This window comes from Entelurus aequoreus, linkage group LG10 (genome assembly GCF_033978785.1).
Source record: "Entelurus aequoreus isolate RoL-2023_Sb linkage group LG10, RoL_Eaeq_v1.1, whole genome shotgun sequence".
Lineage (NCBI taxonomy): Eukaryota > Metazoa > Chordata > Actinopteri > Syngnathiformes > Syngnathidae > Entelurus > Entelurus aequoreus.
Window position 1 is genome coordinate 63,047,093 of NC_084740.1, and position 24,082 is coordinate 63,071,174.

Below are 24,082 nucleotides of genomic sequence, written 5' to 3' on the forward strand. Positions count from 1 at the left end.
TTTCTCAGCTTGTCAACTTCAAATGGTTGTATTTTATTGTGAAGGTTAACTTGTGTCTTTGTGTTTAAAAATCATTCCAATTTGTTGAAATACATTGTTTTGAAAATTAAAAATTAAATTAAAATAACGGGGACGGCGTGGCGAAGTTGGGAGAGTGGCCGTGCCAGCAATCTGAGGGTTCCTGGTTCAATCCCCACCTTCTACCATCCTAGTCACGTCCGTTGTGTCCCTGAGCAAGACACTTCACCCTTGCTCCTGATGGGCCATCAGTGTGTGAATGTGTGTGTGAATGTGTGTGTGTGAATGGGTGAATGTGGAAAATAGTGTCAAAGCGCTTTGAGTTCCTAAAAAAAGGTAGAAAAGCGCTATACAAGTACGACCCCTTTACCATTTACCATTTATTCTATCCTATTCAAAGTCCATTTGGCTGTCATCTGTTTTAATTATGAGACACAATTGTGGCAAAGTCATGATTTTTTGTTCATGCTTGAAATAAGAAATGATGACTTTAAAAAAGTAGTTTTCTACTTGTGAGTGTTGATGACACAACAGTTGATATTCTAGTTTCAAGCATGTTTTACTCAATATAGCTCATCAAATCTCAGCAACAAGCTGTAATATCTTACTGACATCATTTAGGACCAAAACACTGAAAACAAGTAAAACACTCTAACATCAAATCTGCTTAGTGAGAAGAATGATCTTATCAGACAGAAAATAAGCAAACATCACCTTATTTGACATATGTCATCTTACTTAGATGTCACTTTTTGCAGTGTATAAGGTGTGGTGGTAATATAAATGTTGTGGCGGCGCCACATTTAATGTACATTAAGGTGAAACCCTGGATAGTCTTGTTTACGATATATATTAACAATGTATATTTTGAAAATATACATTCTGGTACTTTTGGAGAGAGACATACTGTATCGTGTACTTATTATGGTGACCACAAGGAAGTGTGTTGATTAGAATCCTCTTGAATATTTCATTTGAGTTTCCTGTACAAGCAAAAAAAAAAGCCACCTCATTAAACCAGCGAGTGTATAAAGCCCGATTACAGCACTTTCTGCCCTTTATCTAAATGATCAGCGTGTGGAGGTCTCTTCCAGGGAAATGACTGCTGCTAAATGACTTCCTTTTATCCGTGCCAGCTGCACCGCAAATACTTTTCAATCTGCCGGAAAATTGTGCTCCTTTCACGACGACGAAGGGTTTCAACGTCTTGCTTCATGCTGCTTTTTTCCCCTCTTCAAGTCATTCTCGCTCCTCCTCAGGTCAACGGCAAGGAGCTGTCCAAGTCCAGCCATGAGGAGACCTTCCGGCCCGCCAAGGACCCCGTGGTGGTTCAGGTCATCCGGCGGACCCCCAGCGGCCGACCCCGCGGCCCGCCTCAGGAAATCCGTGTGGTGGATGTGAGCACGCAGACCGACATCACCTTTGAACACATCATGGCGCTGGCCAAGCTGCGACCTTCCACGCCTCCCGTGCCTGACGTCTGTCCCTTCCTGCTGTCCGACAGGTTGGTGTCTTCCTTCAGTCACGGTACTGCTCTCACTTCTCCTTCTGTCATCATTTGGTCCCTTGTCATCGCCTGAAGGTCATGTGATCCTAGGGGTGTAACGGTACGTGTATTTGTATTGAACCGTTTCGGCACGGGGGTTTCGGTTTGGTTCGGAGGTGTACCGAACGAGTACACATGCTAGCAGCTAACGGGCTACTACAACATGTAAAAGCCAGAGCTGGAAGACCCTCCTGCCTCGTTAAGATCTCCCGTTTGGGAACACTTTGGCTGTGCGATACAACAATGGAGGACGGAGGTTTGCCGACATTGTTCAGCAGCTGCTTCTGACAACACCTCAAACATGTGTCGCACCTTTCCTGCTTCCGGCTTCCAGACCGTAGTCAAGGAGCGCAGGGGAGACACTCCTCCAGGGCCGATGTATTCTCGGGGGCAACACCCTTCACTCTACCCGGCAGTGGGTCTCCACAGCTCCGGACTCCAGGGTAAATGACGAGTCTGGCGATGAGTTGCAAATCGTGGCTTGCACACAGCCAATCCAACAAAACACTAGCCACTCCCCTCACGCTACCGCTCCCTCACCTCACTCGCCCACACACTCACCTCACATGCTGTCACATATTAAAGGGCCACACACACACATACGCTACTCTCATAATGCACATGCTAACCCATTTGAAGCGTCACCACCGCATTTAAGCAGCCTCTCCTCGGCGAGTCAGGCAGGGCTAAAGCAATAACAAATGTTTTTATAGCAGCACATTTAAGACCATATTGCATTAGAAACTAGATTTTGAGCCACTTCTATGGTGGAAGAACAATGAGCCCATATATCCTCTTACTGCCAAGTTAGCCAGGCAGGGGGGGAAATAAAAGTTAATCTGAGGCTGAGTTGACTTGAAACTGTTTAATGTTGCACTTTTTATATGTAGAAGAAAAGTTTTGTCATTTTATTTAATCTGAGCAACAACTTGAGGCAGTTTAATGTTGATTAACGTGGACCCCGACTTAAACAAGTTGAACAACTTATTGGGGTGTTACCATTCAGTGGTCAATTGTATGGAATATGTACTGTACTGTGCAACCTACTAATAAATATGTAGTGTACTGTGCAATCTACTAATAAATATGTAGTGTACTGTGCAATCTACTAATAAATATGTACTGTATTGTGCAATCTACTAATAAATATGTACTGTACTGTGCAATCTACTAATAAATATGCACTGTACTGTGCAATATACTAATAAATATGTAGTGTACTGTGCAATCTACTAATAAATATGTACTGTACTGTGCAATCTACTAATAAATATGTAGTGTATTGTGCAATCTACTAATAAATATGTACTGTACTGTGCAATCTACTAATAAATATGTACTGTACTGTGCAATCTACTAATAAATATGTAGTGTACTGTGCAATCTACTAATAAATATGTAGTGTATTGTGCAATCTACTAATAAATATGTACTGTACTGTGAAATCTACTAATAAATATGTAGTGTACTGTGCAATCTACTAATAAATATGTACTGTACTGTGCAATATACTAATAAATATGTACTGTACTGTGCAATATACTAATAAATATGTAGTGTACTGTGCAATCTACTAATAAATATGTACTGTACTGTGCAATATACTAATAAATATGTAGTGTACTGTGCAATCTACTAATAAATATGTACTGTACTGTGCAATCTACTAATAAATATGTAGTGTACTGTGCAATCTACTAATAAATATGTACTGTACTGTGCAATCTACTAATAAATATGTAGTGTACTGTGCAATCTACTAATAAATATGTACTGTACTGTGCAATCTACTAATAAATATGTACTGTACTGTGCAATCTACTAATAAATATGTAGTGTACTGTGCAATCTACTAATAAAAGTCTCAATCAATCAATCAATCAAAAAAAGCACTTTATATGTAGAAAGGTTTTGTTAAAGGCCTACTGAAATGAATGTTTTTTATTTAAACGGGGATAGCAGATCCATTCTATGTGTCATACTTGATAATTTCGCAATATTGCCATATTTTTGCTGAAAAAATTTAGTAGAGAACATCGACGATAAAGTTTGCAACTTTTGGTCGCTGATAAAAAAGCCTTGCCTGTACAGGAAGTAGCGTGACATCGCAGGTTGAAAGGCTCCTCACATCTGCACATTGTTTACACCAGCAGCGAGAGAGATTCGGACCGAGAAAGCGACGATTACCCCATTAATTTGAGCGAGGATGAAAGATTTGTGGATGAGGATCGTGAGAGTGAAGGACTAGAGTGTAGTGCAGGACGTATCTTTTTTCGCTCTGACCGTAAGTTAGGTACAAGCTGGCTCATTGGATTCCACACTTTCTCCTTTTTCTATTGTGGATCACGGATTTGTATTTTAAACCACCTGGGATACTATATCCTCTTGAAAATGAGAGTCCAGAACGCCAAATGGACATTCACAGTGACTTTTATCTCCACGACAATACATCGGCGAAGCTCTTTAGCTACGGAGCTAACGTGATAACAACGGGCTTAACTGCAGATAGAAACAAAATAAATAAACCCCTGACTGGAAGGATAGACAGAAGATCAACAATACTATTAAACCATGGACATGTAACTACACGGTTGATGCTTTCCAGCCTGGCGAAGCTTGACAATGCTGTTGCTAATGACGCCATTGAAGCTAACTTAGCTACGGGACCTCGTCAGAGCTATGATAAAAACATTAGCTCTCCACCTACGCCAGCCCTCATCTGCTCATCAACACCCGTGCTCACCTGCGTTCCAGCGATCGACGGCGCGACGAAGGACTTCACCCGATCATCAATGCGGTCGGCGGCTAGCGTCGGATAGCGCGTCTGCTATCCATCTCAAAGTCCTCCTGGTTGTGTTGCTGCAGCCAGCCGCTAATACACCGATCCCACCTACAACTTTCTTCTTTGCAGTCTTCATTGTTCATTAAACAAATTGCAAAAGATTCACCAACACAGATGTCCAGAATACTGTGGAATTATGAGATGAAAACAGAGCTGTTTGTATTGGATCCAATGGTGTCCGAATACTTCCGCCTCAACCATTGACGTCACGCGCATACGTCATCATACATAGACCTTTTCAACCGGAAGTTCCCCAGGAAATTTTAAATGTCACTTTATAAGTTAACCCGGCCGTATTGGCATGTGTTGCAATGTTAAGATTTCATCATTGATATATAAACTATCAGACTGCGTGGTCGCTAGTAGTGGCTTTCAGTAGGCCTTTAAGAAACCATTCTGAGCCTTATCTTATTTAGTTTTTATTGTATATATGTTGACCACATGAACCCTGGCAATGGACCCTGTGTGTATATGTATGTTATGCCATTGTTTACACATTTGGTAAATAAATAACCAAAAAATGTATATTTTGTTGTTTTCTTACTGTACCGAAAATGAACCGAACCGTGACCCCTAAACCGAGGTACGTACCGAACCGAAATTGTTGTGTACCGTTACACCCCTATGTGATCCGCAGGGTTTGTCTGTCAGTTAGTTAGCAACATCGCTCAAATAGTTACGGGCGGAGTTCATGAAACTTCCGTAAAATATCCCAAATTGGACAAGGAACCAATGTTTGGATATTTTGGGGTGATACGGGTGATTTTTACCACGTCACCTCACGTTTGTTACGAGACCCAACTTCCCTGTGCGTGTATGCTAACGGTCCCACCTCCGCCCAGAGAGATAAAGAGGGTGGAGGTCTTCACTCCGTCTATTTCCTTCGGCCCGAGAAGAAACACACTCACAAGCTTATGGGAATTTGATTGACAAGGAGATTGATATTATTTTCTATTGGGAGGTGAAGTACAAACCCCGTGTTGGATGTAAATATAAACGGAATACAATGACTATCATTGTATTCCGTTTATATTTACATCTAACACAATTTCCCAACTCATATGGAAACAGGGTTTGTAGTTATATATCATCCCACTAACTGTAAAACTAATTGTGGTTCTTCAGACCACCAATTACGGACATGACCGCCTCCTTCATCAATCTGAACAATGATTTATTTTGCAATAAATGTTTTTTGTGTTCGTTTTCAGTCATTTCTGTCCGTCTCGCCCTCACTCTCGTTCGTGCTCGGGTTTTCTCTCCACCATCAACAACCCCCGTCCTTCCCGGCTGCTGCTCTTTAACAGAGCGACCGGTGATTAGGTAAGCCAGCCCAGGTGTGCCATCTACGCACCTGTCGCTAATCTCGAAACCGGTCCTGGCACACCCCGCTTCGCTGCAGGTCCGCAGGCCACGCCCCCCCCACACTATTATTTCTATGGATGTGCACAAAGTACGTGATCACCATTGCCATTGATTAATGCCACTGCCCTATGGCTATTATTGTAATCGGTTTTAGTTTCCCAGCTTGTAAGCTAGCAGCCAGTTGTGAATCATCACCCCCATTACGCTGCATTTATTAGCATCTTAAGTGTCATTGTTAAGTAGCATTATCACTGGAGTACGGAGCTAAAGATGTTCCGCACTGAGAGCAAGCAGGAGCAGGCGTGCTAATAGCCAAGCTAACCGCTAAGCTAGCTAGGGATGTAATGATATAACAATTTCATGTCACGGTTATCATTATTATCGCGTTATGTGCTCACAAAGTACTTATACGCAATCTTGACCAAGTTTATTTTTAAACAATAAATATAAATAGACACACAATATCATTTCTTGGGCAAAAGGAATTATTTAAATATTGTTCTGGCTTTGAGAGAGCCATATTATATTATGTTTAAATGTGTTTATCTTCTTCATTCTAATTGTTTATCGACGAATGCAAATTAAATGTTGGGTCTTTCAGTCACTTCCTGTTTATGTGACATCAGGCAACCAAGGTCATCAAAAAGGTCAACCAACGAACGAGATTTCTCTACAGAATTTCCTCTCTGGTCAACAAAAGTACCATGAGGATTCTGGCGGGAACTCTCGTTCAACCCTTTTTCGACTACGCATGCACCTCCTGGTACCCTAGCACCTCCAAAACCCTCAAATCTAGACTCCAAACATCCCAGAACAAGCTAGTCAGGTTACTTCTAGACCTCCACCCCAGATCACACCTCACTCCTACCCACTTCTCCAAAGTGGGCTGGCTCAAGATGGAGGACAGAGTAACACAACTTGCACTGAGCCTAGTCTATAAAATCCGCTACACCTCCCTGATAGCGAAGTACATGTCAAACTACTTCCTTAACGTAAATGACCGCCATAACCACAACACCAGGGGGAGCTCCACTAACCACGTTAAACCCAGATTCCGATCTAACAAAGGTCTTAACTCATTCTCCTTCTATGCCACATCAATGTGGAATGCACTCCCAACAGGTATAAAAGAAAGGGCATCTCTATCCTCCTTCAAAACCGCGCTAAAACAACACCTCCAGGCAACTTCAACCCTAAACTAACACCCTCCCCCCTCCACATCCCACCTCCCCGGATTGTAAATAATCAAATGTAAATAATCAAATGTAGATACTTATTCTTATGCTTTCTGATCTCTCTCTCTATGTTCTCTGCTCGCTGTACATATCCTACCAAGTCACACCTACACTGTTTCAATGTCCATTTCTCTGATGATGCAATTGTTGATGACTGAAGTGTCAATATCAACCCCCACCCCCCCTCCGCATCCCACACCCCGGATTGTAAATAATGTAAATAATTCAATGTATATACTCTGATGATTATCTTGTGTGATGACTGTATTATGATGATAGTATATATGATAGTATATATCTGTATCATGAATCAATTTAAGTGGACCCCGACTTAAACAAGTGTAAAAACTTATTGGGGTGTTACCATTTAGTGGTCAATTGTACGGAATATGTACTGTACTGTGCAATCTACTAATAAAAGTTTCAATCAATCAATCAATCAAAGGATAGTTCACTTCCTGTGTAAGACAGTTCTTGTTTAAATTCCCATGAATACATTTTGGATAACGGATAACGATCAGTTTTATTATCAAACTAAAAAACAGGTAAAGTTGATTTTTATGTTCAATTATTTTCTGTTCTAAACGAAAAAGGGGTGGCGGCGGGGTACACGGACACATAGGTACCCATCTACATTTCTGCCAGTGCTCGGACGGGCGGTTTCTGAGGCTATGTCTACACTAAGGACATGTCTACACTAAGTCGTTTAAACCCAAATCCAAATACGTATTTAGCCTAAGCCCAGTTTCAGCCACACTAAACCAGCGTTTAAGGTCCCCCTACTCAGACAAATTTTTACACGGGTAAGTGCGGCGTGTATTTCTTGAATCTCTGGCTCTTAGCTTTGTATGGACTCATTGATCATTTACAAAGTGAGTTCAGAGAGGGAGTGACGCCAGAAAGACCACACCCACACAGGAAGTGATGTCAGAATAATGCGTTTTCGTAACTCGGAGCTAACTGCTGGAAATATTGAGGCGAGTCATCCAGACATGGCCATGTTTCTCCTTCTTCTACATGTACAGACGCTTGTGGAAATCACACATGAATACCTTAAGAGAAAGCCATTGCAGCTATTCAGGATACAACACTTCTCAGACGGCGAGAGAACTTTCCAATGTCCGGTTGGGTCAGCTGTGATGCTACTCAGCGAAAAACTTTGTCCATTTGACAAAGGAGAGTCAACGAGAATGCAAGCTCCCGTGGATGTGATTATTATCAATCAATCAATCAATGTTTATTTATATAGTCCTAAATCACAAGTGTCTCAAAGGGCTGCACAAGCCACAACGACATCCTCGGTACAGAGCCCACATACGGGCAAGGAAAAACTCACAACCCCAATGGGACGTCGATGTGAATGACTATGAGAAACCTTGGAGAGGACCGCATATGTGGGTGACCCCCCCCCCCCCCCCCCCCCTCTAGGGGATACCGAATGCAATGGACGTCAAGTGGGTCTGACATAATATTGTGAAAGTCCAGTCCATAGTGGATCTAACATAATAGTGAGAGTCCAGTCCATAGTGGATCTAACATAATAGTGTGAGAGTCCAGTCCATAGTGGATCTAACATAATAGTGAGAGTCCAGTCCATAGTGGATCTAACATAATAGTGTGAGAGTCCAGTCCATAGTGGATCTAACATAATAGTGTGAGAGTCCAGTCCATAGTGGATCTAACATAATAGTGTGAGAGTCCAGTCCATAGTGGATCTAACATAATAGTGAGAGTCCAGTCCATAGTGGATCTAACATAATAGTGTGAGAGTCCAGTCCATAGTGGATCTAACATAATAGTGTGAGAGTCCAGTCCATAGTGGATCTAACATAATAGTGAGAGTCCAGTCCATAGTGGATCTAACATAATAGTGTGAGAGTCCAGTCCATAGTGGATCTAACATAATAGTGAGAGTCCAGTCCATAGTGGATCTAACATAATAGTGTGAGAGTCTAGTCCATAGTGGATCTAACATAATAGTGTGAGAGTCTAGTCCATAGTGGATCTAACATAATAGTGTGAGAGTCCAGTCCATAGTGGATCTAACATAATAGTGTGAGAGTCCAGTCCATAGTGGATCTAACATAATAGTGAGAGTCCAGTCCATAGTGGATTTAACATAATAGTGTGAGAGTCCAGTCCATAGTGGATCTAACATAATAGTGAGAGTCCAGTCCATAGTGGATCTAACATAATAGTGTGAGAGTCCAGTCCATAGTGGATCTAACATAATAGTGAGAGTCCAGTCCATAGTGGGGCCAGCAGGAGACCATCTCGAGCGGAGACGGGTCAGCAGCGCAGAGATGTCCCCAACCGATGCACAGGCGAGTGGTCCACCCTGGGTCCCGACTCTGGACAGCCAGCACTTCATCCATGGCCACCGGACCTGTGTGTGTGTCCCCCCCGCCCCCTCCCCCACAAGGGAGAGGGTGGCAGAGGAGAAAAGAAACGGCAGATCAACTGGTCTAAAAAGGGAGTCTATTTAAAGGCTAGAGTATACAAATGAGTTTTAAGATGAGACTTAAATGCTTCTACTGAGGTAGCATCTCTAACTGTTACCAGTAGAACATTCCAGAGTACTGGAGCCCCAACAGAAAACGCTCTATAGCCCGCATACTTTTTTTGGGCTCTGGGAATCACTAATAAGCCGGAGTTCTTTGAAGGCAGATTTCTTGCCGGGACATATGGTACAATACAATCTGCAAGATTATTATAATCTAGAATTGACTTTTAGCAAGTTTGAGACCAAGCAGAAGTCTGCTCAGTGTGTCAACAATAGCAGTGTATGCTAGCATTAGCTCACTGCTATCAACATGCCGCTAAAATAGTCTGTCTCATAATAACAATATCAGTCATGTTTGGTTACTTTTCAGGTCACAAAATATAAATGGAATATTGTTGGCACTTTCTGGATGTTTTTAGAGATATAATGAGAGGACCCCCCACCTGTTGACTCAACTGTTAGATCTTTATTTACCATTTAGAATGCATCAAGCAGCCAAGCATGGTGTGTTCGTGTCAACATAAAGATGGTGAATGATACACACCACATGCATACTTCATTGATTTATGACTGATCTGATGATATGCAGTGTTGGGTTACTTACTGAAAACCAGTAACTAGTTACAGTTACTAATTACTTTATTTCAAAACTAACTCAGTTACTAACTCAGTTACTTACACCAAAAAGTAATGTGTTACTGTGAAAAGTAACTATTTAGTTACTTATATTTTTTTTAAGGTCCCCTTTAATGCCCTTTTAGCCTTCATGTCAGTACTGTTATTGCACTGGACAATAATAATAATACAATGTGTTGATCAACTTGACATGCATTTGCATCACTCAACTCTGCTAAGCAATGTGCTCTACATACAACACACAAACAATGTGCTCTAGGTACAACACACAAACAATGTGCTCTACATACAACACACAAACAATGTGCTCTACATACAACACACAAACAATGTGGTCTACATACAACACACAAACAATGTGGTCTACATACAACACACAAACAATGTGGTCTACATACAACACACAAACAATGTGCTCTACATACAACACACAAACAATGTGGTCTACATACAACACACAAACAATGTGCTCTACATACAACACACAAACAATGTGGTCTACATACAACACACAAACAATGTGGTCTACATACAACACACAAACAATGTGGTCTACATACAACACACAAACAATGTGCTCTACATACAACACAAACATTGTGGTCTACATACAACACACAAACAATGTGCTCTACATACAACACACAAACAATGTGCTCTACATACAACACACAAACAATGTGGTCTACATACAACACACAAACAATGTGGTCTACATACAACACACAAACAATGTGCTCTACATACAACACACAAACAATGTGGTCTACATACAACACACAAACAATGTGGTCTACATACAACACACAAACAATGTGGTCTACATACAACACACAAACAATGTGGTCTACATACAACACACAAACAATGTGGTCTACATACAACACACAAACAATGTGCTCTACATACAACACACAAACAATGTGCTCTACATACAACACACAAACAATGTGGTCTACATACAACACACAAACAATGTGCTCTACATACAACACACAAACAATGTGGTCTACAAACAACACACAAACAATGTGCTCTACATACAACACACAAAGACAAAGATATGTTTCAAAGGGCCAATTTGTTTCAGGCCAGAACAAATTGACAAAACTATTTGAACTAGCTGCAACATAACATACATAAGTAACAAACAGCATAATAACAACATAGCTGTAAAGCAAGGAAGGCACACACTACATACACAAAGACACACACTACATACACAAAGGCACACACTACATACACAAATGCACACACTACATACACAAAGGCACACACTACATACACAAAGACACACACTACATACACAAAGGCACACACTACATACACAAAGGCACACACTACATACACAAAGACACACACTACATACACAAAGGCACACACTACATACACAAAGGCACACACTACATACACAAAGGCACACACTACATACACAAAGACACACACTACATACACAAAGGCACACACTACATACACAAAGACACACACTACATACACAAAGACACACACTACATACACAAAGACACACACTACATACACAAAGGCACACACTACATACACAAAGGCACACACTACATACACAAAGGCACACACTACATACACAAAGACACACACTACATACACAAAGGCACACACTACATACACAAAGGCACACACTACATACACAAAGGCACACACTACATACACAAAGACACACACTACACACACAAAGGCACACACTACATACACAAAGGCACACACTACATACACAAAGGCACACACTACATACACAAAGACACACACTACATACACAAAGCCTAACCAGGCCTTTTTTTCTCTCAAGGAATTGTGAAATAAAATCATGTCTGAAGCCCAGAACACTCTACACATTTCCCCAGTTTTAGTTTAGAGATAAGGAAAGATTGGCCTGGCCCACTAGCATCCCTCTTTATGTCTGTGAACTGTATAGTCTATACATTTAGAGTGATGTGATAATCAAACACTCTCAAAGTCTAGAATGAAAGAGTATATAATAGAATTGACAGAGTGTGTGTACCTTCAGTGTGCAGTGCCTCGTTAAAATCCAGCCGCTGTTGCTTAGGAGGTGAAGTGTGTCTCTCTTTACTAGCTTCGCCAAAGCATGTTGCTTTTGTAGCTGTTTCAGCAGATTTGAATTGCTAGGATAGGATCTTTGATCCAAGACACAACTTACATTCAACTAAAATGTTCTTTTCTTTGTGGTCAACAAAAGAAAAGTAGTGAGAATATCTCCATGTGTGTGAATGTGTGAATGTGGAAATACAAGTATAACCCATTTATTTATCATTTATGTTAAGAAACTCGACTTTGGCTCTGCCATGTCTTGTTAGTAAACACAGACACGCCCCCCCCCCCCCACACACACACACACGTACACACAGACACACACACACACACACATACACACACAGACACACACACACACACACACACACACACACACACACACACACAGAGCAGCGCGAATACAATTGGATTTGTTTAATGGACACAACGAAACTGTCATGATCCGTGGTCCAAATCATGTTTTGTGTACTCCTTTAGTTCCTGTTTGTGCACCTCCTGGTTTTGTTACCATGGCTACTTATGATTTTCACCTGCCTCTGTTGTCGTGGACGCGCACCTGTTGCTCATCAGAGACATTATTTAAGCCTGTTTGCTTCATGCTCTCGTCACGTAACTTTTGCTCGTCTCCTAGCCCATGCTAAGTTTAGTTTTGAGTGCGTTTGGCACGTGTTTCTTTTGACTTGTTTTCTGTTCTTGGTGTTGCTTTGATTCGTTTGAGGATTAAATGATGTTCCTACCTGCAAGTCCTGTCCGGAGTCGTCCGTTTGCATCCCGGGAAAAGGAAGCGCGCAGTAAGCCGCAACCACACTGTGAAAGAAACACAATTTAGCATATAAAGTCAACTTGTTTTTCCACTCTACTGCTACTTGAATCAACGCCTTAGTTGTTTGTGCCAAACACTTTCCTCACCAGCAAGGCCTTTTCCGGTCCCTTCTAGCTCTGCACAAGGAGGTAACGATGTAGCACAGGGGTCACCAACGTGGTGCCCGCGGGCACCAGGTAGCCCGTAAGGACCAGATGAGTAGCCCGCTGGCCTGTTCTAAAAATAGCTCAAATAGCAGCACTTACCAGTGAGCTGCCTCTATTTTTTAAAATGTTATTTATTTACTAGCAAGCTGGTCTCGCTTTGCTCGGCATTTTTAATTCTAAGAGAGACAAAACTCAAATAGAATTTGAAAATCCAAGAAAATATTTTAAAGACTTGGTCTTCACTTGTTTAAATAAATTCATTAATTTTTTTACTTTGCTTCTTATAACTTTCAGAAAGACAATTTTAGAGAAAAAATACAACCTTAAAAATGATTTTAGGATTTTTAAACACATATACTTTTTTACCTTTTAAATTCCTCCCTCTTCTTTCCTGACAATTTAAATTAATGTTCAAGTACATTTTTTTTTAATTGTAAAGAATAATAAATCAATTTTAATTTAATTCTTCATTTTAGCTTCTGTTTTTTCGACGAAGAATATTTGTGAAATATTTCTTCAAACTTATGATTAAAATTCCAAAAAAAAATTCTGGCAAATCTAGAAAATCTGTAGAATCAAACTTAAATCTTATTTCAAAGTCTTTTGAATTTCTTTTAAAATTTTTGTTCTGGAAAATCTAGAAGAAATAATGATTTGTCTTTGTTAGAAATATAGCTTGGTCCAATTTGTTATATATTTTAACAAAGTGCAGATTGGATTTTAACCTATTTAAAACATGTCATCAAAATTCCAAAATTAATCTTGATCAGGAAAAATTACTAATGATGTTCCATAAATTATTTTTTTAATTTTTTCAAAAAGATTCAAATTTGCTAGTTTTTCTCCTCTTTTTTTCGGTTGAATTTTGAATTTTAAAGAGTCGAAATTGAAGATAAACTATGTTTCAAAATTTAATTGTCATTTTTTTTCCGTGTTTTCTCCTCTTTTAAACCGTTCAATTAAGTGTAAATATCCTTAATTATTAATAACATAGAGTTAAAGGTAAATTGAGCAAATTGGCTTTTTCTGGCAATTTATTTAAGTGTGTATCAAACTGGTAGCCCTTCGCATTAACCAGTACCCAAGAAGTAGCTCTTGGTTTCAAAAAGGTTGGTGACCCCTGATGTAGCAAAATAAATGAGGTCAAGATGTGTACATAAAAGGAGCATCAACAAGAGGTTCCCTTGAAGAAAAGCAATGGCAGTCATTCTTTCCTGTTTTTGTTTTGCTTCCCTTCTCATCACAAACCATAAACAGGGGAAGTTTTGCCGCTGCTATTTTCTAAAGTCGGCTCTTCCTCCTGGGAATGAAACTGCATTAGCTTTTTTTGTTTGTCTGCAACATCATTGTTTTTCAGACACTTTAATACGAGAACTTTCCGAGTGTTTTGTCCCCCTTATATAAACACGATGAATCACTCCTTGCGCCGCAGTTGGTATAAAGCAGAGAATTATTGACACATGAATGTACAAAATTCCCCACAGGACCTTGTCGGCCATTATTGCGAGAAGGCCCATTTAGTCTCATCCAAGGTTTACTAGGTGATTAAAGCAAATGGGCTCGTAAAAAAAGTGGGCAACACATTGGAGCGGGCCACTTACAGCCTGCGGCCTCACCCAAATGTAATCAATGCGCCCCATAAAACTCTCATTTTCCTCCTCTTCATCTGTGCACAATTCAACATGGTGCTGATTTTATAGATATGACAAATGTTTGTCACGTGTAATCATGTTGTGAGCACCTGCTGCCAGAAGTCGTTATGTTTCTAGTTGTGCGTAATAAGATGAGAACTGTTTTTAATTTGCTGTGGTCCTGATGCTGCTGCCTGATGGCATCACAATAGAAGGGGGGGGGGGGCTGTCAGTCAAGAGCAGGGGCAAATCACGGGGATGAGCTTGTTATTAGCGAGCGGCTTTACTTTTATCACACACACTCAAACTGTAGTGAAAGCCCTCGACGCCTCCATTATTGGCCAGCATACTGCCGCCCAGACAAAAGGGGGAGGACGGTGTTTGGAAAGAAAACGAACCCCACACTGCAAAAACTGAAATCAAAGTAAGATGAAATATCTCAAAAAAGGGTGATATTTGCTTATTTTCTGTCTGATAAGATCAGCAGATTTGATGTTAGAGTGTTTTACTTGTTTGAAGTGTTTTGCTCCTAAATGATGTCAGTAAGATATTACAGCTTGTTGCTGAGATTTGATGAGCTATATTGAGTAAAACATGCTTGAAACTAGAATATCAAATGTTGTGTCATCAACACTCACAAGTAGAAAACTACTTTTTTAAAGTCATCATTTCTTACGTCAAGCATGAAATAAAAAATCATGACTTTGCCACAATTGTGTCTCATAATTAAAACAGACGACAGCCAAATGGACTTTGCTGTTTTATTTTCAATGAAACAATAGAAAAGATGTACTCATATAGTAGTACAGTTGGCACAGTACAGTAAACTGACAGTTAATATTTAAACATTTGACATTTCTAACAATTTTGAACAGAAATAGTTCATGCACATTCAGATAAATTCTTCAAAATTACAATTAAAAAAATGTTGTCCGGGGGCGGGGCTGTATATATGCACACTAATTGACTGAAAGAGCACGCACTTGGCGCGATGATGTCATGTTATCCATGGAAAAATGCATTTTTAGACAATATGATTAGCCTGAGCGGCTAGGAGACCCCGAGAGTAACAAGCGCTTGCCTTGTTGCCTTTACATTAACAACAATAAATTAGTTTTAGTATAAGTTTGCTGGTTTCAAGAAATGTAATGCCGAGTGCATATCATTATGTCAAGATAATGGCACTAGCATTTACTTAATTTAAGAACATTTTTCAACATATTGAGCAAAAAGGTCTCTTTTTTTTCTACCAAGAAAAGTGCACTTGTTATTAGTGAGAATATACTTATTTTAAGCTATTTTTGGGTTCATTGAGGTTAGCTAATTTTACTTGTTCTATTGGCAGATAATTTTGCTTAGTTCAAGTAAAATACCCCTAATTTTTGTATTTTTTTTTTCTTGTTTTTGTCTTTTTGCAGTGCAGGATGCTTTCCTTACTTTGTGTTTCTCTGCCTCCCTGCACAGCTGCCACTCCCTGCACACCCTGGAGCAGGATTACTACCCAGGGCCCGACTACCTCTCGCCCGTTCCGCTTGACGGCGAAAGGACGGAAGAGTTGGAGTACGAGGTAAGAATCCAGCTGTGTTTCAAGGCTGGCAAATACATGACCCTCCCAGCCAGCAGAGGGCATGCTGACATAGCAAATATGGATGGCATACTTTTCAGCTTCTTGCCTCTTCAGGTTGAAAGTGGCACTCTACGGACTTTGGATTTTATGGAACAAGTTGAGATGTTTCATTTCAAATGGCAGAAAGCACCGGACCTATGAACTACCGTCTTACTTTTACAAAATGAAATCCCCATGCCCTCATGACATATACCCCCTACTCGGGTTGTCTCCACACCCAAATGCATATCGATACTTTTCCAAACAAAGGGAACTACGAAAAATGGAAATCCATCCATCCATCCATTTTCTACCGCTTGTCCCTTTTCGGGTCGCGGGGGGTGCTGGAGCCTATCTCAGCTGCAATCGAGCGGAAGGTGGCGTACACCCTGGACAAGTCGCCACCTCATCACAGGGCCAACACAGATAGACAGACAACATTCTCACACTAGGGCCCATTTAGTGTTGCCAATCAACCTATCCCCAGGTGCATGTCTTTGGGGGTGGGAGGGGCCTATCCCCAGGTGCATGTCTTTGGAGGTGGGAGGGGCCCATCCCCAGGTGCATGTCTTTGGGGGTGGGAGGAAGCCGGAGTACCTGGAGGGAACCCACGCAGTCGCGGGGAGAACAAAACAAAAACAAAAACAAAAAAAACATACACTGTGGTGGCCTCTGCGGTGTTCCGCGTCATCGTCTGCTGGGGTCGGGGAGCATGGCCAGAGACAGGAGCAGACCCAACAAAGCAACCAAGAGAGCCGACTCCACCCTTGGCCGCCCACTAACTCTCAGCCAGAGTCCAGTCTGCATAGATGAGCGAGTATGCGTCTAAGGAGACCGAAACATGGATGTTCTTTTCATGAGGACCAAATCAACACTAAACTAAGTCTAAATTAGGTCTTGAGTCCAATATTGGCTTTATTTTAACAGAACATTATACACTCACAGTCAAAGAACAATTTTACTAGGCTAAAATATCAATTAAAAGGCATTAAACGCATTTAGTTTTTCTTGTTGCACTCAAAGAACAAATGTGCATTTCCCATATTACACATAGTCAAGGATTAGCTTAGAATGCTACAGAAAAGTTTTACTGATATTATATGAAATGATCCATGATTTAAGCTTGGCACTCCTGGTCTGTGCTTGAAGAAAAATACAATGATTCATTTGTTCTAAAAACAAAACTATGTATAAATGTACACAGATACGTCATGTAGCAGGTAAAACACACATCTGTTAAAGATTGTAGGACTTTGATACAAAATAGTCATTAGTTGATGCTCGACTGGCGGTCTTAACTCCGATAATATTTGGCATTAAGCCAAGAAGCTGTGTGCGCGTCTATGTATCTACATGTTACGTATCTACATGTTATGTATCGACATGTTATGTATCTACACGTTATGAATCTACATATTATGTATCTACATGTTACGTATCTACATGTTATGTATCGACATGTTGTGTATCTACACGTTATGAATCTACATATTATGTATCTACATGTTACGTATCTACATGGAGAGTTTTGGACAGTTGCTAGTTTTGTCTGGTTAACACTGAATACTGAACCCCCCTGGTGTTATGTACAGTACTGTATAGCACTTTGTCTGGTTAACACTGAATACTGAACCCCCCTGGTGTTATGTACAGTACTGCATAGCACTTTGTCTTGCCTTCAGAGTGTCCACTCAAATATTGTCCAGACTAGTACCCACTATTTATGTTCACCTTGTTTTTAGAGAGACTTTTGCTTCACGATACAAACTTTCCTATTTACTGCTCAAGCACCACTTCAGTTTGTACATGGAGGTATTGCTTGCTTTTAATGGGACTTTTCCAGGAATTCTTTGGATATGTTTCAGCTCCGAGTTGACTTCTTGAATGATGATTTGTTTTCCTGCCTGTCACCAAATGATGGAACCAACCACGGCAAAGTGTTTCCATCATGGACTATGTGTGTGTGTGTGTGTGTGTGTGTGTGTGTGTGTGTGTGTGTTTGTGTGTGTGTGTGTGTGTGTGTGTGTGTGCCTTTTTCAAGCTGTGGCTTCTACTTCCTGTCAATTAGAGCCCTGCAGGCACTGGGAGCAGGACTTAGGCCCTGCTGGTCCACTCTAGTTCCCTTCATTGAAACACTTCCTGCTCCTTTGACACAACCTTACACAGCCATACTGTATTTACTACTGTATTTACTACTGTACTACCACATGTGGGAGCCCGGATGACATCATAGAACACACCTGGACAACTATTTGGACTCAGGGGCCACATTGAAAGAAACAATGGGCCTGGGGCTTGTGTGTATGTATGTGTACATATATATATATATATATATATATATATATATATATATATATATATATATATATATATATATATATATAACTAGAATTCACTGGAAGTCAAGTATTTCATAAATATATATATATATATGAAATACTTGTGTTGGTGAATTCTAGCTGTAAATATACTCCCATATTAACCACGCCCTTAACCACGCCCCCCGCCCCACCCCCGACCACGCCCCCCACCCCCACCTCCCGGTATCGGAGGTCTCAAGGTTGGCAAGTATGAGATAGGATGGAGCTAGACCGTGTAGTATTTTATACGTAAGTAGTAAAACCTTAAAGTCACATCTTAAGTGCACAGGAAGCCAGTGCAGGTGAGCCAGCAGATGTGTATATATATATATATATATATATATATATATATATATATATATATATATATATATATATATATATATATATATATATATGTATATAAAGGTATATACAGTATAGGCGTAATATGATCAAACTTTCTTGTTCTTGTCAAAAGTCTAGCAGCCGCATTTTGTACCAACTGTAATCTTTTAGGCATAGGGAGACCCGAAAATAATAGGTTACAGTAATGGAGACAAGACGTAACGAATGCATGAATAATGATCTCAGCGTCGCTAGTGGACAAGATGGAACGAATTTTAGCGATATTACGGAGGTGAAAGAAGGCCGTTTTAGTAACACTCTTAATGTGTGACTCAAACGAGAGAGTTGGGTGGAAGATAATACCCAGATTATTTACCGAGTCGCCTACAGTACCTCAAAGAATGGCTAAAAAAATACCAACTTCTTTCATTTCTTCAACACCTGAGGCTAAATTTTTTTGATGTTTTCCTTTTTTTCTCTCCACATAGGAAGTGGAATTGTGCCGACTCAGCAGCCAAGAAAAGCTGGGTCTGACTCTGTGCTACAGGACGGACGAGGAGGAGGATGTGGCCATATACGTCAGCGAGGTCAAACAACTTCCACTTTATACTTTTCATTCATCACAAAGAAATCACTCGCTTGCATAAACTTTAACAGAAGACCCCAATATTTGCACGCAAAATGTTTCGCGTAACCATCAGAGCATGTGTCGTCCTGAAAAATATGTTCATACATGATTAATGCAATATTTAAATCTGCCATTAATTGCATGCATTAACTTTGAAAGCCTGAAGAAAAATATAGCCAAACTCTTCCTGTTCAGTTTTCCCTTCGGTTCCAATGGATGTAGAAATACTGCAATGTTCTGGTGCCATCAGAACACAATTACTAGCAGCAAGAAGTAACATTTGTACATTCTTATCTGCTGTACACCTGTGTGTGTACATATATATATATATATATATATATATATATATATATATATATATATATATATATATATATATATATATATATATATATATATATATATATATATATATATATATATATATATATATATATATATATATATATATATATCAATACGTTTATCATTGTCAATATCTAAACGTCAGAACCTTTTAAAGCAGGGGTGTCAAAGTGATTTTAGCGTTACTGCGTTATTTTACGTTATCTTTTATGTAGTATCGGCTAGAAACTGAGAGGATCTGAGTGTGTTTTATTGGAGAGCTGCAGAAAAGGCGACGGAGAAGAGGCGCGCTGCTATGTGTGTGGGTGTGGGTGTGGGGTGTGTCTGTGTTTACTAACAAGACATCATGGCGGAGCCAAAGTCGTGTTTCTTAACATGGAGATATTCTCACTACTTTTCTTTTGTCGAGCACAAAGAAAAGAACATTTTAGTTAAATGTAAGTTGTGTCTTGGATCAAAGATCATATCCTAGCAATTCAAATCTGCTGAAACAGCTACAAAAGCAACATGCTTCGACGAAGCTAGTAAAGAGAGACACACTTCACCTCCTAAGCAACAGCGGCTGGATTTTAACGAGGCATCCTGTTGTAAGAACAAGAACATATTAGCCTGGTTTTGTTTAGGTTATGTGCACATTCAACCAGCCAGTGTTGTAATGTGCATGCCAGGCCTGTAGGTGGCAGCGAGACTTTGTAAAGACACACGTAGTTGCCAAGTGTGTGGTGGAAATGAACGCAGGAAACAACTTCAAATGGTGTTTTGGAATGTGTTTACCTCAATTAAAAAGAGTGACTTTAACAAAATGATGACATTATTTACCATTGCCAACAAAAAATAAGCACTTTGGCGAACTCATGGTTGTTTTTTTTTGCCTGATTTGTCGCTAAAATGATGGTGAAGTTTGTTTGTTGCCATCATTTTCCTCCATTCGGCTTCAATTTGTCTCGGAGTTGTTTGAATTTGAGAGCTGGGTGGAATATAAATCTGACAGCTACTAAAAAAAGGAAAATAAAAGTTGGGCTGGGAGGAGAGTGTGCTGCATTTAGATGAAGTGTCTCTTGAACGCAGCACCTATAACGTAACTTGTTGTTCAACACTGCTAATAACATTCTGAATGCAGAAATATTACAATACTTGCTCTCAGTGATAATCATAATAATAGATTGTTCTGTAATGCAATCTCTAGGTGTTGCAGTACTAACAAACATGTTCTTAGATCCAAATATATTTAGGCAAGCTCTGCATTTTTCTCAGCTGAACAGTTTAGGACTTTTAGTGCATTATGCAACACAAATGATACTGTAGTCAAACTGCTGCCATTGTCAACCCTGCTGGCTATCATTACAATTACACGTGGAACACATTTCCTCAAACAATTCAAACTTAATTGTGCAAGTTTAGTAATATTTTTAGCATTTTGTCTACAAAAAAGTGTAAAAATATTGAACATTTTAAGCGTTATTCCATCCATCCATCTTCTTCCGTTTATCCGAGGTCGGGCCGCGGGGGCAGCAGCCTAACCAGGGAAGCCCAGACTTCCCTCTCCCCAGCCACTTCATCCAGCTCTTCCTGGGGGATCCCGAGGCGTTTCCAGGCCAGCCGGGAGACATAGTCTTCCCAACGTGTCCTGGGTCTTCCCCGTGGCCTCCTACCGGTCGGACGTGTCCTAAACACCTCCCTAGGGAGGCGTTCGGGTGGCATCCTGACCAGATGCCCGAACCACCTCATCTGGCTCCTCTCCATGTGGAGGAGCAGCGGCTTTACTTTGAGTTCCTCCCGGATGACAGAGCTTCTCACCCTATCTCTAAGGGAGAGACCCGCCACCCGGCGGAGGAAACTCATTTCAGCCGCTTGTACCCGTGATCTTGTCCTTTTGGTCACAACCCAAAGCTCATGACCATAGGTGAGGATGGGAACGTAGATCGACCGGTAAATTGAGAGCTTTGCCTTCCGGCTCAGCTCCTTCTTCACCACAACGGATCGATACAGCGTCCGCATTACTGAAGAAGCCACACCGATCCGCCTGTCGATCTCACCATCCACTCTTCCCTCACTCGTGAACAAGACTCAGAGGTTCTTGAACTCCTCCACTTGGGGCAGGGTCTCCTCCCCAACCCGGAGATGGCACTCCACCCTTTTCCGGGCGAGAACCATGGACTCGGACATGGAGGTGCTGATTCTCATCCCAGTCGCTTCACACTCGGCTGCGAACCGATCCAGTGAGAGCTGAAGATCCTGGCCAGATGAAGCCATCAAGACCAAATCATCTGCAAAAAGCAGAGACCTAATCCTGCAGCCACCAAACCAGATCCCCTCAACGCCTTGACTGCGCCTAGAAATTCTGTCCATAAAAGTTCTGAACAGAATGGGTGACAAAGGGTAGCTTTGGCGGAGTCCAACCCTCACTGGACACGTGTCCCACTTACTGCCGGCAATGCGGACCAAGCTCTGACACTGATCATACAGGGAGCGGACCGCCACAATAAGACAGTCCGATACCCCATACTGTCTGAGCACTCCCCACAGGACTTCCCGAGGGACACGGTCCAATGCCTTCTCCAAGTCCACAAAGCACATGTAGACTGGTTGGGCAAACTCCCATGCACCCTCTAGGACCCTGCCCAGAGTATAGAGCTGGTCCACAGTTCCACCACCAGGACGAAAACCACACTGTTCCTCCTGAATCCGAGGTTTGACTATCCGGCGTAGCCTCCTCTCCAGTACACCTGAATAGACCTTACCGGGAAGGCTGAGGAGTGTGTTCCCACAATGGTTGGAACACACCCTCCGGTTCCCCCTCTTAAGCGTGATTAATAGTCCGTCTGGAAGTGGAGGAGTTCAAGTACCTGGGAGTCTTGTTCACGAGTGAGGGAAGAGTGGATGGTGAGATCGACAGGCGGATCGGTGCGGCGTCTTCAGTAATGCGGACGCTGTATCGATCCGTTGTGGTGAAGAAGGAGCTGAGCCGTAAGGCAAAGCTCTCAATTTACCGCTCGATCTACGTTCCCATCCTCACCTATGGTCATGAGCTTTGGGTTATGACCGAAAGGACAAGATCACGGGTACAAGCGGCCCAAATGAGTTTCCTCCGCCGGGTGGCGGGTCTCTCCCTTAGAGATAGGGTGAGAAGCTCTGTCATCCGGGAGGAGCTCAAAGTAAAGCCGCTGCTCCGCCACATCGAGAGGGGCCAAATGAGGTGGTTCGGGCATCTGGTCAGGATGCCACCCGAACGCCTCTCTAGGGAGTTGTTTAGGGCACGTCCGACCGGTAGGAGGCCACGGGGAAGACCCAGGACACGTTGGGAAGACTATGTCTCCCGGCTGGCCTGGGAATGCCTCGGGATCCCCCGGGAAGAGCTGGACCAACTGGCTGGGGAGAGGGAAGTCTGGGCTTCCCTGCTTAGGCTGCTGCCCCCGCGACCCGACCTCGGATAAGCGGAAGAAGATGGATGAATGGATGGCGTCCGTCTGGCTGTGCCATACCACAATAACACCGGATTGACACCATACAAAATAGCACAGTGAATAAATGTTTTTTTTAATTCTACATGCAGCACATTTTCCCATTGAAAATAATAGAAATGATCAGTTCCAGGGTCAAACTGTAGGCCAGGTAATTAGCATACCAACATGAACAGGTGAAAATGAAGTCAATCACAGGTGTTTTCAAAGGCAAAGAAGGTTTCAGCATTTTTAATTGGCGTGATAAAAATCATATTGTTACTTTACTTAAGTAACAATATGATTTTTGTTCATAATACTACTTTATTCTCGCAACTATTTTTTTCACCATTATGAATTTATTCTTTTAACATCGAAACTTTAAAACAATTTCTGCATTACAGCTCTAATACCATTTCAACTTCATTTCTATGTTATTCTGACATCCATCCATCCATCCATTTTCTACCGCTTATTCCCTTTGGGGTCGCGGGGGGTGCTGGAGCCTATCTCAGCTACAATCGGGCGGAAGGCGGGGTACACCCT

At 41.4% G+C, this 24,082-nt stretch overlaps 1 protein-coding gene across 1 annotated transcript in view; it reads left to right on the forward strand.

The window, feature by feature from the left end:
* LOC133658054 (PDZ domain-containing RING finger protein 4-like) overlaps positions 1-24,082 on the forward strand; it is a 119,771-nt gene that overhangs the window by 75,773 nt on the left and 19,916 nt on the right. The window contains exons 2-4 of the mRNA XM_062059666.1: positions 1,278-1,522; positions 16,295-16,397; positions 19,612-19,710. Coding sequence (XP_061915650.1) covers positions 1,278-1,522; positions 16,295-16,397; positions 19,612-19,710 — 447 coding nt within the window. The remainder of the gene's footprint in view (positions 1-1,277; positions 1,523-16,294; positions 16,398-19,611; positions 19,711-24,082) is intronic.